Source organism: Chanos chanos, chromosome 7 (assembly GCF_902362185.1).
Source record: "Chanos chanos chromosome 7, fChaCha1.1, whole genome shotgun sequence".
Classification (NCBI taxonomy): Eukaryota; Metazoa; Chordata; class Actinopteri; order Gonorynchiformes; family Chanidae; genus Chanos; species Chanos chanos.
Genome location: NC_044501.1, coordinates 31,247,933 through 31,264,046, shown reverse-complemented (window position 1 = coordinate 31,264,046; position 16,114 = coordinate 31,247,933). Strand labels below are relative to the sequence as shown.

The 16,114-nt window shown below is 42.3% G+C and overlaps 1 protein-coding gene across 1 annotated transcript in view; it reads right to left on the bottom strand.

Moving 5' to 3' along the window:
• mllt3 (MLLT3 super elongation complex subunit) overlaps nt 1-16,114 on the bottom strand; it is a 43,285-nt gene extending 27,171 nt beyond the window's left edge. Inside the window, exons 1-2 of the mRNA XM_030780812.1 lie at nt 16,103-16,114; nt 15,340-15,520 (exon numbers count right to left, since the gene is read on the bottom strand). Of these exons, the coding sequence (XP_030636672.1) occupies nt 15,340-15,520; nt 16,103-16,114 (193 nt within the window). The remainder of the gene's footprint in view (nt 1-15,339; nt 15,521-16,102) is intronic.

Genomic DNA, 16,114 nt, shown 5'->3' with positions numbered 1-16,114 from the left:
GTGGTTTCCTGCTGGTGACCGGAGCTTGTTTGGATAGACATTTGCTCCGGTTTGTCACTGTTGAGGTTGGGGGGGTGGTGTGGGGGTTAGGATTAGAAGAAAAACCTTCCAAAGGCACACTCCTCAGACAAACAAAACAAACGTAACATGCTTGGGGAATATTTTTTTTTTTTCCAGCTGCATCCAAGAACAGAGGGCCACTGTGGGAGTTATAGAACCTGTCAGAGCACACTTTGACATTTGGGACCAGCGTCTTACACACAAAGAGTGTGAACATGACACCTACAGCACAGGAACTGGTGGCAGCCACCAAAAAAAAAAAAAAAAAAAAAAAAAAGGAAAGGGGGGGGGGGGGGGGGGCTGGTAGGTTTCCCAGAACCTTCTAAGATTCGGGTTCCTGTGATCCAGAAGTGCCAGAACTTCATTTGTGTACCACAGATCAGACACAAACGCACGTCAGTGCGCCTTGCTGCATGCGCGAGACTACAGCACGTAGTCAAAGGCCTGTGTAAATGAGCAATTGAAACCTCCACATCACAAAGCTCTCCATCGACCCCCATCAACACAAAACCACCACCACTACCACCCTCAACATCTGCTTCTCAGACACCCTGCCCCCACAGCACACTTCATACTGCAACTTTCCAGCTGCAGGCTCTCAAATCCACAAGTTGTGGTGGGGGGGGGGGGCAGTTCTGAAGCCTTTCCATCCCATCTCACTAAAGTGCTGGCATGACGGGTCAGGGTAAGGGCCTGTTTTTTTTTTGGGGGGGGCGGGGGGGGGGGGGGGGGGGTGGGGTGGGGGGTGTTCACTGCTGTTCCTCAGATGCCAACCCCGAAAACGGCAAATGCTGAGCCTCTCCCTTGGTTCATTTTTATAAACCCCGGGAGCCTGAATTCAAACAAGCTGCCGCATCCTGTTCTTTGAGGACCCTTGCCGAAGTGGCGACATGGATGCCTCTGTTTGTAATTACAGCTGCCCAAATCTCTCTCTCTCCCCCTCAAGCCGTGGGGCCTCGTCACTTGTCCCGTTTGACCACAGCTCTGTGGTTTTTCTGTGACATTGAGCAGTGGGTACCAACAACTCACGCAGACAAGACATACAAGTGTTTATCGCGTCGGCCGACATCAATGCCGGTGTGGCTGGTTCTCGTTTCACTTAAGACCATTGCGGGTCTATCCCGGGATTGGCGGTTGACTTACGCAACAGAGTAAAGAATCTGTCACCCTGTGGCGGGAAAGATTCTCCTGCGCTTGAAGAGGCGTTTTAGAAAAGATCTGAAAAGAGAGAAAAAAAAAGGCAGTCTGTAGGCAGCTAGCCCGTGGCTGTTTGCATTTCAAGATTTATCCCTCAACTTTGTTTGGATTCTTCTACAGAACCATGCGGTACTGTAACCCATTCTTTTTCTCTCCAAAGATCATACAGCTGAAGAAACTTTGACTTTTTAGCGGCTTATTTAAAACAAACTATGGAGCACGCCAGTGGTTAGAGCCTCAAACCAAGCAGAGATAAAGTGATGCGAACATGCGAGCGCACACACTCATTTACCGACAAAGTGGGGGCACGCGCACACACACACACACACGCACACACACACACACACACACACACACACACAAAAACCCCCAGGATATTCTTTTGCTTCCTATCACTTCCAGCTGAGAGCCTCATACTCATCTCACCTCAGGACAGCAAGCAGCTGTAAACATGTTCAGGTTCCCTGATTAATTGTCTCACAGTGACAGTTGCGGAGGAGGACAGGCTCAGTTAGCCATGAAAAAAAAAAGGGGGGACAAAGCTTCAGCAATGGATAAAATAAAAATCACAAATTCATTAGTCTACTGTGTATTCTTCTTCAAGCAACGCAAACAAACAAAAAAAAGTCTCCACATACGTTTGACACCTACAATCACTGTCAAGACAGCTAATCTGTAATTTACTTACATTTCTACCCACTTTATTTTCTTTTATTACTTGGGGCAAGTGATTCATATTAGTTCTCATAAAACATAAAAAAAAAAAAAAAAAACCCCAGCACATCAAAATGACTTGATTTGTCTTCCTGACGTGAAAAATGGCTACAGGTAACGTTCCTTCAAGCCAAGTATGTCGGTGAAAGAAAACACGCACAGACACACGCGCAGAGACAGAAACACTTAACTGAAACCACAACATTGTTATAATTTGACCCTTGTCCTTGCCCAGAGTCTGGTCAAAATACCTAAAATGTTAGACCCTGGCAGGATACTTAATAATTCGGTAAGAAAATATCTCACGAGAGAGAGAGAGAGAGAGTGAGTGTTGTGAAAGTGCATATTCGAAAAGCCCCAAGAATGAATACTCGGCATTCAGCAGTTAAAAGCCTGAAATTCCGTTTTTTTGCAGGGGTCTCTCCTGCATAACTGCAGTCCTCCACCAGAATTTCAAACATTTTTCCTTGCCCGCTTCATTGTACGTTTCTTCTGCAAATACACAGAAATTTAATGTTTTTAGCAACATACTATTTGCGTTTGAGCCTTTAGTTCTTGTGTGTTAGTTGACATAACCTTGTTTCATAAAATTTGATTAAAACAACAAAAAGTCTCAGACTTTAAACAAGTGGTTTTTGTACTAAATGACTCAAAGTTGAGACTCACATCTAACTGCAACAGAAAAAAAAAAAATAAAAAAAATCACGTTTCCATCTCTTAAAGACTTGCACGAGGAAATGCCTTTTGTAGAAACAAGAATTGCTATTCTCACAGGGCTTAAGTCTTCGGTTCGACAATAGAATAGAGGGTCACTGGCCTAACAGGGCAAATAAGTAAATCTTGCACAAGGCCTTGACTGAGAAACCTTCTATGCATGTCAACCACCCCCCAACCACTACCACGAACCCCCCCCCCCCCCGCCTTGCCCATGCTGGCCTTGGAACCTAGGTCTCTCCCTCATGCCAGTGGTCTCCAGTAATTGACCATTAGTGGCTAGGATGGGGTAAAGAACACATTCTCCATTCCTCTCCCCCCATCAAGAAAAACTGTGAGAGCTTTTACAAGGAACTGGGCACTCGAGTTCCTCTAATTGGCACCATACTAAGGTGATCAGTTGCTGGGTAAATTTCCACTGTGCCTCTCATTAAAAGGCCATTAATGGCGGCCACTAGGACTGGTTTGACTTCCTTGGGCCGTGATTTAATTTCCTGTATAGTATTGTTTTCAGCTTACCTCTGAAAGCTCCCCTGCTTGTAAAGGTTTAGGTCGCTAAGTCCAGGCCGTATTTCATTCAGTGTGCTGGGCTGTCACTGAACAGCCGCTGGACTGGAGGGGCTGCGGTGGCCATTAAACTGTCTTGATGCTCCACACTGTCCTGTTTCCAAAGTCACCTTCACACAGTTTCAAATGAAGGATTCGACGTCTGTATCTCAGGGTCTTGGAAACGGTTATGCACGTTATCCGACAAAACGAATAGAAAAGAATTTCTCCCACTGGTGGTACTTCTGTCTCCACACACACACACACACACACACACACACTTCATGTTGGGCTTCAGTTATTTTCATCTTATGTGCTGTATCACTGATAAACCTTTACAGATGCTTCAATTTTCGTTTGTGCATCAGCGAAAATGAGCAGTGCAAAATCCACACACTAAAATCAATCAAGTGAACAGGACACCAGCAACATCAAAGTGAAACTTTTGGCTGAAAGCCTTGTGAAGGGATTTTAGTAGAACACCATTCTGCTTTCTTAGTGCCCTCCAACCTTGAACATGTGGCCCAATTTCTAAACACTCCTTGACTTAAAACAAAGGCTTATATTGCATCACTCATGTAATCACCACCTCTTTGCAAGGTCACCCCAACAAAGGAGAGGGAGAGGGAGAGAGGGAGAGAGGGAGAGAGAGAGAGAGAGAGAGAGAGAGAGAGAGAGAGAGAGAGAGAGAGAGAGAGAGCGGAAGGAGCGACTTTGGCGTGTGGATTTCCCTGGGGTTAATCTAAATGAGGGATCAATTCCTAGTTGCTTTTGAAGTCCCTCTTGGCAGCAGGTGGAAAGAATGAATTCCACTTAACAGAGTTGGAAACACTGAAAGTGAAGCTGTCTGCTTCGGGGGCTGGACCAGGTTGACATGGTAGCTTGTTTGAAGCAAACTCGTAGCTTAAGCAGTCACAAATCATACATCGCAGGTGGAGCTGTGTGTCCAAAGTTATAGAGCACACTGAGAAATGTATAAGGGAACGCCGATTTGCAAGCCAGTGAGTAACTGCAGCATGCTGTACCATCCTTTTCTGATCAGCCCTCACACAATAAATCTTCACATACAGTTCAGAATAAAGGAGAAAAACGGTCAGGTACATATGTGAAAATACTCTTACGCAGACTGATGGATTCCATTTCATTTTGGTTTATTAGTCTTGTCAGAGTTCATTGATCTCTTCCAAGGAAACTATTGGCATCTAACGAGTACTGGTGACAAAAAAAGACAACCGTATCTTCCTCCTAACAGTAAAGGGAACTCGTCCAAGGAGCGAACATTTGACGCACACGTCTGAGACTTGTATTGTACTGTGGTGATGAGAAGCCACACTCACATACTCTCATCCACTTACATTCTTGTTTGGAGATGCAACGCAACCATATCGATTTGTCCATCTCCCCCAGGTTTTGAGAACTGTGCCTTGTCTTATTAAAATGGCTTTAATGAAAAATAGAAAGAAAGAAAGAAAGAAAGAAAACAAGCAACGATGAAAGTCTAATAACTGCTTAAAGGTCTTTTGAACAAACTCCAGCACTATGCCTTAAGCACAAAAACATATCTTTCCATTCATTTAGTTAAAGGAGCGGGGGAGTGGGGGGGGTCACAATTTCAGGAAAAGTAAAATATGGCAAAAATACCCTGACTAATCGCATATAATTCATATTGAAAGAGAAAAGACAAACGATTCTTTGAGAAGTGACCATGTTACCAAAAAAAAAAAAATCCTTAAACAAATCAAGGAGAGGGAAACCTGCGCGTTTGCCAAAAAAATTCCAACTGCTCGCCTTATAAACCTTATAAATGTGCATTTCTTTTCTGACTGACATTATTATTGAGCTCCGAGTCCGTGGATTTATGACAATTTAAGCAGCGTTCGGTTTCCCAGCAATGTTTTCGGGGTCGAGTTAAGCTTCTCAGCGCCTGCCAAACGGACAATGGCCGCGGCAGGATTCCCCCTTGGTGTACGGCCGAGGACTGTGGGTCTGATTTCACCCCACATCCTTGGCATAACTGCTGCTACAAATCAAATCTCCCGAAAGGACAAAAAAAACAAAAAAAAAAAAAACGTTAGTTTGTGTCATACATTTTGGCCATTAAACAGACATACCATTCAGTCTTTGGAGTGACATTTAGAATAAATTATAATGGAATCCTTCTGAGATGATACATGTGATGGAATTACCAAAAGAATGTATAATCAGGATCTGGGACTCTGAAGGCACAATGCAGGGGGGAAAAAAAAAAGAAAAAAAAAAAAGAACTGGACCAAAACATACTTCATCAATGGGACTATTCTGCTCATTTGGAAAGACTCAATGGGTGAATTTCCCTGACACTTAGATTAAAATCTGGACACACCCGGGCGGGCCAATCAACAGCACGCTTTACCAAAAATACTCATGCCTGGCCTTTTTGCAATGTTAAAAAAAGCTTTTCCATAGTTAGTCATGACTTCCAATTTACAAAAATAAATAAATAAATAAAGTAGTCCAACTGGAATTGGCTTTGAGACAATTCTAACAATAATGCACTTGTGGTACCACTCCAAACAAGCCTTTACCTTTCTCTTTTCTTCATTTCTACAATAAGAGTATGAGACCAGTTCAGACTGAAATGTTCCAGGATTCATTTCTGAAGGTACAGTAAGGGGGGGGTGGGGGGGGGGGTGGGAGGGGGGGGGTACGACAAATGTTTAACTGCAAGCACAAACACAAGAAAAAGGAGTGAAAGACCTGCCAACAGACAGCCCATATAAAGACCTGCCAACAGACAGCCCATATAAAGCATGCTTCAATAAACCACTTCCTCCACCCTCCCTCCTTTTCATTGACAAAAAAAGAGGGGAAGAAAAAAACAGAAAAAAAAAAAAAAAATCGGGGGAGACCGAGCATTTATGGCCCAGTTCCTGTTTTGGGCTACTGCTCACGAGCACCCCCGATCCAACCCCCTCCCTCCCTCCCTCCCTCCCTCCATCCATTCCTCCCTTTTCCGCTCCTTTCAAGCCAGCAGTGATGGCAGCCTACAGTTTCATAGCCTCTGCTCTTTGTGTGCCACCTATACAAGTAGGTATGATTTCTGCTGAGTCGTAAAACAATTACTGGCCAATTCCTGCAGCTCTTTGATTCCTGTCTGCTGCCCAAGGCAAGCAGGAGGAGGAGCAGGAGGAGGAGGAGGAGAGAAAGACTGAAATATGGAGGGACTCACGCTTCCCCGAATATCTAGTCTGGGGAAGTTTAGGGGGTGGGAGGGTCAAAAAAAAAAAAAAAAAAGGGCTTTTGTTTTCTGTTCAGGATGTCTTATAGCCTTACAGCACATAAAGTCTGGCTTTCTTTTTTTAGGAAAACTGTAGAGACACATACAATGGCAAACTGTCTGATTTGAGCCTCTTTCTGATTCCTTCCAAAATCTAGAACACATGATGGTACACTCCAGTCAAGGTTTGAATTAACGCTAATTTTGCCAGAAAATGATACCTGAGGACGTGGATTTGCTAGCGAAACTTTTATTAGGTGGCAAATACATGCTGCTAAGGCTCTACAGTCAAATTTCCAACTCAAGTTTGATGCGCGCCATGGTGCTTCATTATTTTTACGAACCTATGGCTCTCTTCAGAAAAATATTAGCAAAAACACGAACATGGACTCCAGAAAAGAGGAACCTGTGCTAGAATGAACATTACAGCTTCAAGTGTCAAAATATGATTAATTTAGGCCCCACGGCTGGTGAAGGCTAAAGAGTGTGAGATATGTAAAACGGACAGATCCAACTCAAAAAAGAAACCAAGACTGATTGTTATAACAGATAACAAGCATATGCAACTTTGTTCGTACATGTGACTGAAGAGAAGTTTCAGTAAAGTTTATTTTTTTAAATTAATTTTGAGATGGTTGGTTGCAAAAATTGTTTTTGTATAAGGGGGGGGGGGGTCACAGCCCAGTTTTAAACAAACAGTAAAAAAAAAAAAAAAAAAAAATTATGATGAAAAATGAATACAGTGCTGTTAAAATAACCCCTGTCCCCTTTTCGCTCTCAGTCATATGTAACAAGAAGAAAATTTTGGTGTGCACAATAGCGGTTATGTATTGTTTTCAATTATGGCAAAGAGAAAAGTCATTATATGGCACTAAAGAAAGGAACAAACAAACCAAGTAACAAATACATGCAGGAACAAATACAGAAAATCATTCTTTTAAAAAAATAAAAACTTCCGTTGGAATTTGACGTTTTCTTGCGAATGTTTGGCATGTACATCCAGGAGTCTCAAATAAGATGCCGGGTCCTTTCTACCCCGTCAAAAATGTTTAATTTCGAACCTTGCTTGTCTAATTGTTTTCTGTGTGAAGCCAAGCATGTGCGTATAGCTTCTTAGAGGGTTATTCTCTGCTGTCTTGGTTTCACAAAAGCCGCATTTGTGTCCTGCTCACCAAAGTGATCAATTCAGGGGACTCTGTGGTATTCCTAAAGGCCACAAACATGTTGCCTGACAAGCAGTTCGATAGATGAAGTTCTGACAGAAATGCTGTCACAGACGGCTGAGCTGAAGTAATGCAATGCTCCTGGTTTAAGGGCTGTGGGGAAGGACTGAGTAAATCAAAATGGTCGTTCACATAGCAACTCAGTGACAGTCGGCCATAATGTGAAAGGATCGAGAGGGGAATGTGTCAAGTCAATGACCACGAATTATTCAAAATGGAAAAGGGTGACATATCATGCTATACAGCTAGAGACCCAATTATTTTGGCTTGGTGTGTGTGTGTGTGTGTGTGTGAGAGAGAGATATAGAGAGAATGTGTGTGTGTGTGTGTGTGTGTGTGCGTGACAGAGAGAGGAGAGAATGAGTGAGTGAATGAGCGGGTGAGAGAAAGAGAGAATGTGTGTGTGTGTGTGTAAGAGAGAGAGAGAGAGAGTGAGTGAGTGAGAAAGAGAGAGGAGAGAATGAGTGAGTGAATAAGTGAGTGAGAGAGAGAGAGAGAGAGAGAGAGATAGCGCGTACGTGTGAGAGTCTGGTTGCTGGCACACAAGGATGTTCAGAGCTTTGCAATCTAATAACCGATCACGGTCGATTGACTCCAGACTTGCAGCACTCTTCAATTACCTTCATGAAACTTGTACAGTATTTTGCTGATTAAGTGAAATCGATATGGCCGTGACAGGAGGAGCACGGAAATGCTATTTATATTTATTCATAACACTTTCTGATGTATTCATCATATTTTATTCATTGACCTCTTCTAAAGCACAAATGCATCCATGTAAAATTAATCTTCTTTAAAACACAATAATAAAAACCACTTCATCTTTGTCATGTACTGATCAATATTAATTAACAGTCTTCTTTGGCCCCAAGGCTAATCAACAAAATCCATTATGCTAACCTCACGATGCGAAATGGTGAAAAATGGTTCGTTAATTGATATCAATACCAGCAGTTTTATAACTATGTAGCACTGTGATTTTTGTGGTATCTGGAAACATTAACCTTGGCCCCACCCAAACTTCTTTTTTCCCCCTCCCAAACACTGAATGAAATTCAGTTTGCCAACCACAAACTTCCAAAGCATCCAATTACATGAAACAAAACAATGCAGCACACCAAATACAGCTCAGTTCCGAGCGCTTTCTCAAGACTTCATTCACTTGAGCTAAGAGATAGCTCCCGTCTGGTGTTAAAACACTGCAGGAAACGCCAAGGATGAATCATCTCGCCCAGTGAAAAGGAGCCTTGCAAACCCCACAGCACACAAGGCGCAGGGGGGGGGGGGGTGTGTGTGTGTGTGCTTGAAAGCATCGCAGCTCTCACCAAACATCAGAAAACCGCTCAGCCCCGGGAGATCGGACATACAGGGTTACATCGGTGACTTGACTTATCTGGCATGTGCTCCTTAACCGCAGAGGACCGATCAGGAGAAAAAGTAAAAAGGCAGTGGGGAGGGCGAGAGAAGTTAAAAGGCTTTGTGTTAGGACTCCAGAAGCTCTAGAAGAAGACGCCCAGAGGCCAACATACTGACCTAATCATTAGAACACCGCGAAGGTGGGGGGGGGGGGGGGTTGTCGGTGTGGGGTGGCGGGAGTAAGTGCTATCCAAAGCTTACTAAAATGGCTTTGCCTCACCGTGTCCCTCTCGACATCAAACACAACGAGGTTGAGAAGACCCCTGGGAAATGGGAATGCTATATTCTACAGGGTTTTTCAGAGCGAGCTTGTGTTTCTGAGACACCTACCCCAACCTTCATCGTGTTAACCTTCCAGCCACGTGAACACACATACATAAAACTTCGGGGGTTTTTTTTGGTTTTTTTTGGGAACATTGTGTAGGTATAAGGTGACGCAGTCCATCTTCTGAATTGCCATGGCCCAGAATACGGAGCTTTGGGAACTTGAGGTGTTTCAGGCTATTAGGTACATGGGCTACCGCTAAAAGCTAGCTTATTCAGAGACACAGATCCAATGAGATGACAATTTTGGCATGGGTCATTGAGGTGATGATGGTGCCATTACTTGGGACCTCTCCCTTAAAGAGAAGACACCTGAATGCCTGCCTCTGGTTTCCTGTTCTAATGAAGTACCTCTAAAAGTTTCCTCAAGGATGTGTCATTAATTTTAATGAATCCACAGGGAAGGTTCAGTGGTCACAGTGGGTGGGTTGGAGTAGTGGGGAGGGGGGGGGGGGGGTAGTTTAGACACATTACAGATCATAACTGATATTTCATACCGCACAGACTGCTTTATTCTGAACATTATGCGTATATAAAAAATTTGGTCTGAGAGCCCATATTTCATACGACTGAACAAAATTCTCTACCTTTTTTTTTTTTTCTTTCCCACATTGCTAAACTGGGGGTGATGTCTTGAAATGACTAAATGGCCTCTGTGCTAGGTTTTGAACAGTATTTCTGCTCTCCTCTGACCAAATTGCTGGTGACAACTCATGACAACCCAAAAGGTGCTCGGTAATATTTTCTCCAATGCCTCTGTGGTGAAAGCGAAAAAGGAAAGAGAGGTGAAGTGAACACCCATGTTCCAAACCATTTATTTTGAGGTGTCTGCAACCCCCCCCCCCCCCCCCCCCCCCCGCACCACCACCACCACCACCAATCTGGTCCCACACTAAATATCAGGTTTCCAAGGCTACACAGCATGGCAGCTAATCATAGAATTTTTTCCCCCTTCTTCCAAACACCTTTTTCAGCTCTGTTTAAATGTCTCGCCTCCAGTAATACGCCAAAAAGAAATTAAAAAAAAAATTCCCCTCTGACATTTCCACAAAAGATGAAACTTTTGCATCAAAATCACACAATAAATCTTCATTCAAAACTGAATTTTAGAAAAACCTAACAGCAACATTTACAGGACACCCTTTCACAACATTTGCTTTCTGAAATGCTGAGAAAACAACCCTGAAGACAGACTCTGAACACAAGGTGAGCAAAAGAAAAAAAAACAAAAAAAAACAGCCTTCCTTTTAAGTAAGGTGAGGAGGGAACCAGTGTAATCCAGAACAGCTGCGAGATGGACTATATTAAATAGTAGAGAGACTTAAAAAAAAAAAGAGAGAGCGAGAGTGTGAGAGAGAGCAAAGAGGAGAGACAGAGAGATACACAGGGAGAGGAAGTGATCTAATGCTGGGGTGCCTACCCTCTGAAGTGAGCGGTTTTTGGGGAGTATGTGGGGGTGGTGGTGGGGGTTATGCATCTGTGGCTTAATGCAGAGCCTTCTGCGAGACCGTTGGTATTAAATTGTCGAACACAGGCCAGTCTGTGTTGCGAGTTCTCCCTGTGCTACAAGGTTCTCCCCTTAACCCCCCCCCCCCCTCCCCTCCCCGGTCCGCTCCTCCTGACATCGGCCGGCGCTCATCAAAGCCGAGGAGGGGCCGCGTAGCCCCCCGAGACCACGGCTAAAAAAGTCAGACTGTTTACCTTACGAATGTAGCATAAATATGGCAAAGTCCAAGTCTATGGGAGCAGGTTCATATCGCACACACACACTCTCTCACACTCACGCACACACACACACACACAGTCGTTGTACAGTTGGAAAAAAAAAAAAAGTCTGACATGTCAACCTGTCTGAATACTTCAATGTTAAAATGCTTCATATACGATTGTATATGCACACACATACAAACACCACACACACACAGACACACACACACCTTGTATGGACTGGGTATCATACAAGAAGTAGAGGCCAGAGGTTGTCGGCTGTACATTTCTTCCGTTTTCTCTTATGCTGCCATAAACATTACCCACTTTAACAAATCCTCTTTGGACCAAAGACCTCCATCAAATCAGTTATCTCCTTTTTAAAACAAAAGGATCTCTTTTAGGAACTCTTTGCAAAAAAAAGGCTGTTGAGCTCAGGAAGTACTTAGACTTATAATTTGTCACTTTGAGAAAGCATATTACGTGTGTACCATTTACTTCCAAAGGTTTGGAGAATCTCCTGGCTAGCGTCATATAAGAAGATTTATTGAAGGTTAAGTATCCTGCTGGGGTTGGAGCCTTTTCAGAGGGTCCTGCAATGCATTTGTCAAGAGGAGAGAGAGAAAGAGAGAGAGAGAGAGAGAAAGAGAGAGAGAAAGAGAGAGAGAAAGAGAGAGAGAGAGGGGTTTGTGGGGGGGATAAGCTAAAACAAACCCTCATTTGGTACACTTCTTGTCATCGTAGGTCCTCTGACCAGGTTTCTAGTAGTTTCCAAATTAGGAACTGGCCTTGATTTATGATCTGATTTAATGCTTTAGGAAAATAAATACTAGAGGGGAGATTTTCACCACACTGTTACACACACATACACATAAATACTCACACACACACACACACACACACACACACTTGCAGACAGCTGCTGAGCTGCTCTGGAGAGCACATCTTCTGTAGATCCAAAGTAAACTTTCAAAGTCCATCAACTTCTGCAGCATAAATCACTGGCCTTAGCGATATATGTGTACTTTACACATCGGAGACTCAGCCACATCAGGCTCAACACGTCTCACCTCAGGTGTTTTCAACAGAGCAAGACGCGGGTTTTCATTTGCTAACAAAGCACGTCGTTTTACATATTCAAACATGAAAAAAACATGAAATATATTTATACAGCGCATCCCTTGATTCCCAGCACTCTAATTTATTCATTAAAACACTCCACACTTTTCATGTTTAGTCTAAACATTTGTTGAAAACAACACATCACAGACTGGAACAATGGTTTGTTAACGCAAACTAACTGTCGAGTGGTCCACAACTGGAGACAAGATAATATTATTTACAAGCACATAGAAAAAAAAACCCAACATTTGCAGGTATTTAACAGAATTTCAGCACGTCAAACTCTCGTTTGAAACAAAGTAAATATGCCTTTTTCGATGCAATTCCTCTCTCAATTGCTCCACATTAATATGCATAAACAAAGCTAATTCATGCTAAAAAGTGTTTATATTCTGACTTTTTAGCTTTATGATGGTGATACTCCTGGTCACGACAGTGATTAAACTAATGAAGCTAAAAACACTGACCAGCCTACAAAGAACAAAGTTTATACTTGTACATCTCACATTACTTTCATAATAATCTAATAATATGACTGAACACGACCACTCATTCTTTAATTCTCTGTTTACCATATTTTCATGACTGTACCAGAAGGACCCATCTCCTGTTGTCATGCCAACCGCATATAATCATCATACACTAGTCAGTCTTTCCACACACACAAAAAGATCCCCTAAACAAACCATAAAACTAGTCAAAAAGCAAAGTGACCTGAAAGCAGCATGGTCTTACAAGTGTTCTCAATAAACTGCCAGCATTCTCCTGCAATCGGAGTGGTGTGTAATTACGGTATGACAGCGTCTCTCCGAGGCTCCAAGTCTGGCACACTTCCCAGCACTTGTCACGTTGAACAACAGTCAAAAAAAAAAAAAAGAAAAAAAAATGCACAGCAAAAATGAAAGGGGTTGGTGGCGGTGGTGGGGGATCTCAAACCAACAAATATTTTAATTGATCCCTTCCGTAGTGCCAAACACTCCACCAACCCCTGTGACAACCGCTACAAGTTACCAGACTTGTACCTCTCCCTTGTCATGTGCTTGTTCATTTGTGAACGCGCGCACACAGACAGACAGACAGGCGCGTGTGCGTGCGCGCACACACACACACACACACACACACACACACAGACTCTCCCTCATATACACACGCACATGCACACGCACGCACACACCCTTTACACGTACAGGATGCCAGATGTGACAAAAGGGTCAAATGCAGAATTTTGAAACATTTTTACCTAAATTATAACATTTACTCAACACTGAAGCCAAAAATCAACATTATATTGCCATTTATTTATTGCTACCACTGCTAACTTTCAGTTTAACATTGAATAAGTTAAAGCAACATTTAACAAATACCATGCACATTTTGCCACATGGTAAATCTGTTACACATATTTTTTTCCATTTAATCTAATTTTACTTGATTAACATGTGTATTACATTTTTCAACAGTCACATTTATGAAAGCTGGGACTTTTACTGCAAAATAAATGTGTCAAATATTTTCTGCATTTAATAAATGTCAAAAGCAAAAGCTACAAAAATTAATTAAATATACGGTAACGTTTTCAAAATGTCATAAATATTTGATTTTTCCTACATTTAATATGTAAACCCCCCCCCCCCCCCCAAAAAAATAGCAAAACGTGTTCACAGTTGGGGGAAAAACATCCATTTGTTGTGTGAAGTAAACATTTACATATTTGTTAAATGCAAACCACTTTCACATTACTGTTAAACACTAGAAAACATACACATTTAATAAAAGTAACAATGTTTTAATAAATTTGCTAAAGCATTCATTAAATGTTGTTACATTTTGGGGAAAAATCACACGTGTTAAATGCGATTATAAATTACAGACACATTTCATAAATATTCAGCTTTCCACACATTTAAATACATTTGAAAATGTTTCATTTTTAATAGATGCTGAGAAACGTTTGTGGCAATTTCAAACGTTGCTTCTGGCGATAAATTATCATTAAGTATCACATTCAAGAAAACTGAGGCAGAAATGAATTTCCTAATTACTTAATTACTTAAATGCAAGACGTACTGACATTTAGCTTGGATGACAAATGTTACTGGGATTTTCATGAAAAATTTGGTTTCGAAAAAAAACTTTTGTTACACTTGGCATCTTATATTCTGGCACAACAATGACTAGAATGAAATTGCCCACTAGCTGCCTCGCCATAATACTAAATAATTGTCTCGCGATTCAATTTATCTACATACCACATACAGCAACATCCTTTAAAGTGAGGCATTTTCTCTCCCTCGGTTTCCTTAGCGAACGATCAAGACTTCCACAACAAACATCTCGCACGACACCCACAACACACGTAGGAGCACAACCTCCCAGCGAAGATGTTCTACATCTGTTCCTACCCTACCGTAAGATGATAACACAACTGATGTAATTTAAATTCCAAAAGGTCTAACCTACATTTCGGGAGTTACAGGTCTGGATTAATATAGCACATGCTAACTTTGAACATAATAGACAACAGCCCAGTCAGCTTGAAGGTAAATCTAGCGGTCTCGCTCAAGTGGCAACCGCAGATCTAGCCCTTGAGATCTACGGAACCACACTTATGTTCTCACGGACACAATACTCTGGTTTCGCGTTCCAGTTCAACTTCATGCGATTTCTCCACTCGTTCATCTACACGTGCTCAAACACTGAGAATCACTGCAATATATTCACATAAACTGATCCAAGACAGCAAATGATAGTCTGATCTAGACTGTGTTCCGGTGAACTTCACCGTAGTCAGACTAACTTGAATGAGGGCAGAACATCGCTCAATTAAATCAGACACAGCAGCTACGATGCGATGCAATGGGAACGTGTTTAAAAACACAATGCCAGTTTTTACATTAGATTACAGTAAAAACCATCGCAAATCACCGACATCGACAGAAAGCTACGTCTAGATGGGTTCACGAGTAGTCATATGCAGCAGACGCTATTCAAAACCAATATGCAAAATATCTAGTTTCATTGCTTCCCGTGCGATTTCAACAGGATAAACCCAATTCCTACCTCTTTTTGGTCTTGGGAAACTTTCGTGCAGATGAAAAACGACTTTCTCCACAAAGTGCTGAATGTTGCTGTGCTCTGGTCCACGAACAAACACCATCCAGTCGTGCGTAAAACCTTCCACAGTGGGTTTCTTTCTGACCTGGGCACGGTGTCCAAGTTCTAATTTCACCTGAACAGCACCCTGAAATAACCAAAAGAGAACGGTTGATGCTACAGATCTCTTCGTCCTAAAAGCCCAATTTACTGCATGTGACTAAATGAAACAAGAACGAGAGTCAATAAATAAGTGTGTTTGCAGCGTTTATACCAATAGTTCGAAACTTGTTAAGACTGTAAACATTTTCGGATATAGTGAAAATGTGCTTTGCTTTTATGAGGGCAATGCCTCTGTATTGCATTATGGATAAAATCATAATGTCTCTCCTGTTTGGCTGTTCGGAAACGGAACACGAAGGATTTGCGAACACTTTTGCAGCTCTCCTCGCAAATGTTGTAGGGTGAAGTTAAAAGCTTTCATTAATAGCCTTTGGTTCGTATTCTATCACTTGCATCACTTTTGCAGACATGCTCTAATACGCGAGAAATGCAGCATTCTAGAAGCGCCTCTCGGCTTTCCGAGTTCTACTGTACTTGAATATCGATGGAAATATGGCTGGAAAATCCTCAGCAGATATGCGCTGAACGCTAACCCCTTCTTCAAGCACAGAAAAACAACATTGAGGAAGCGATCCAGACAAAGCAGCGTTTCCCGTGATATACTTACCGAGCTGGCCAT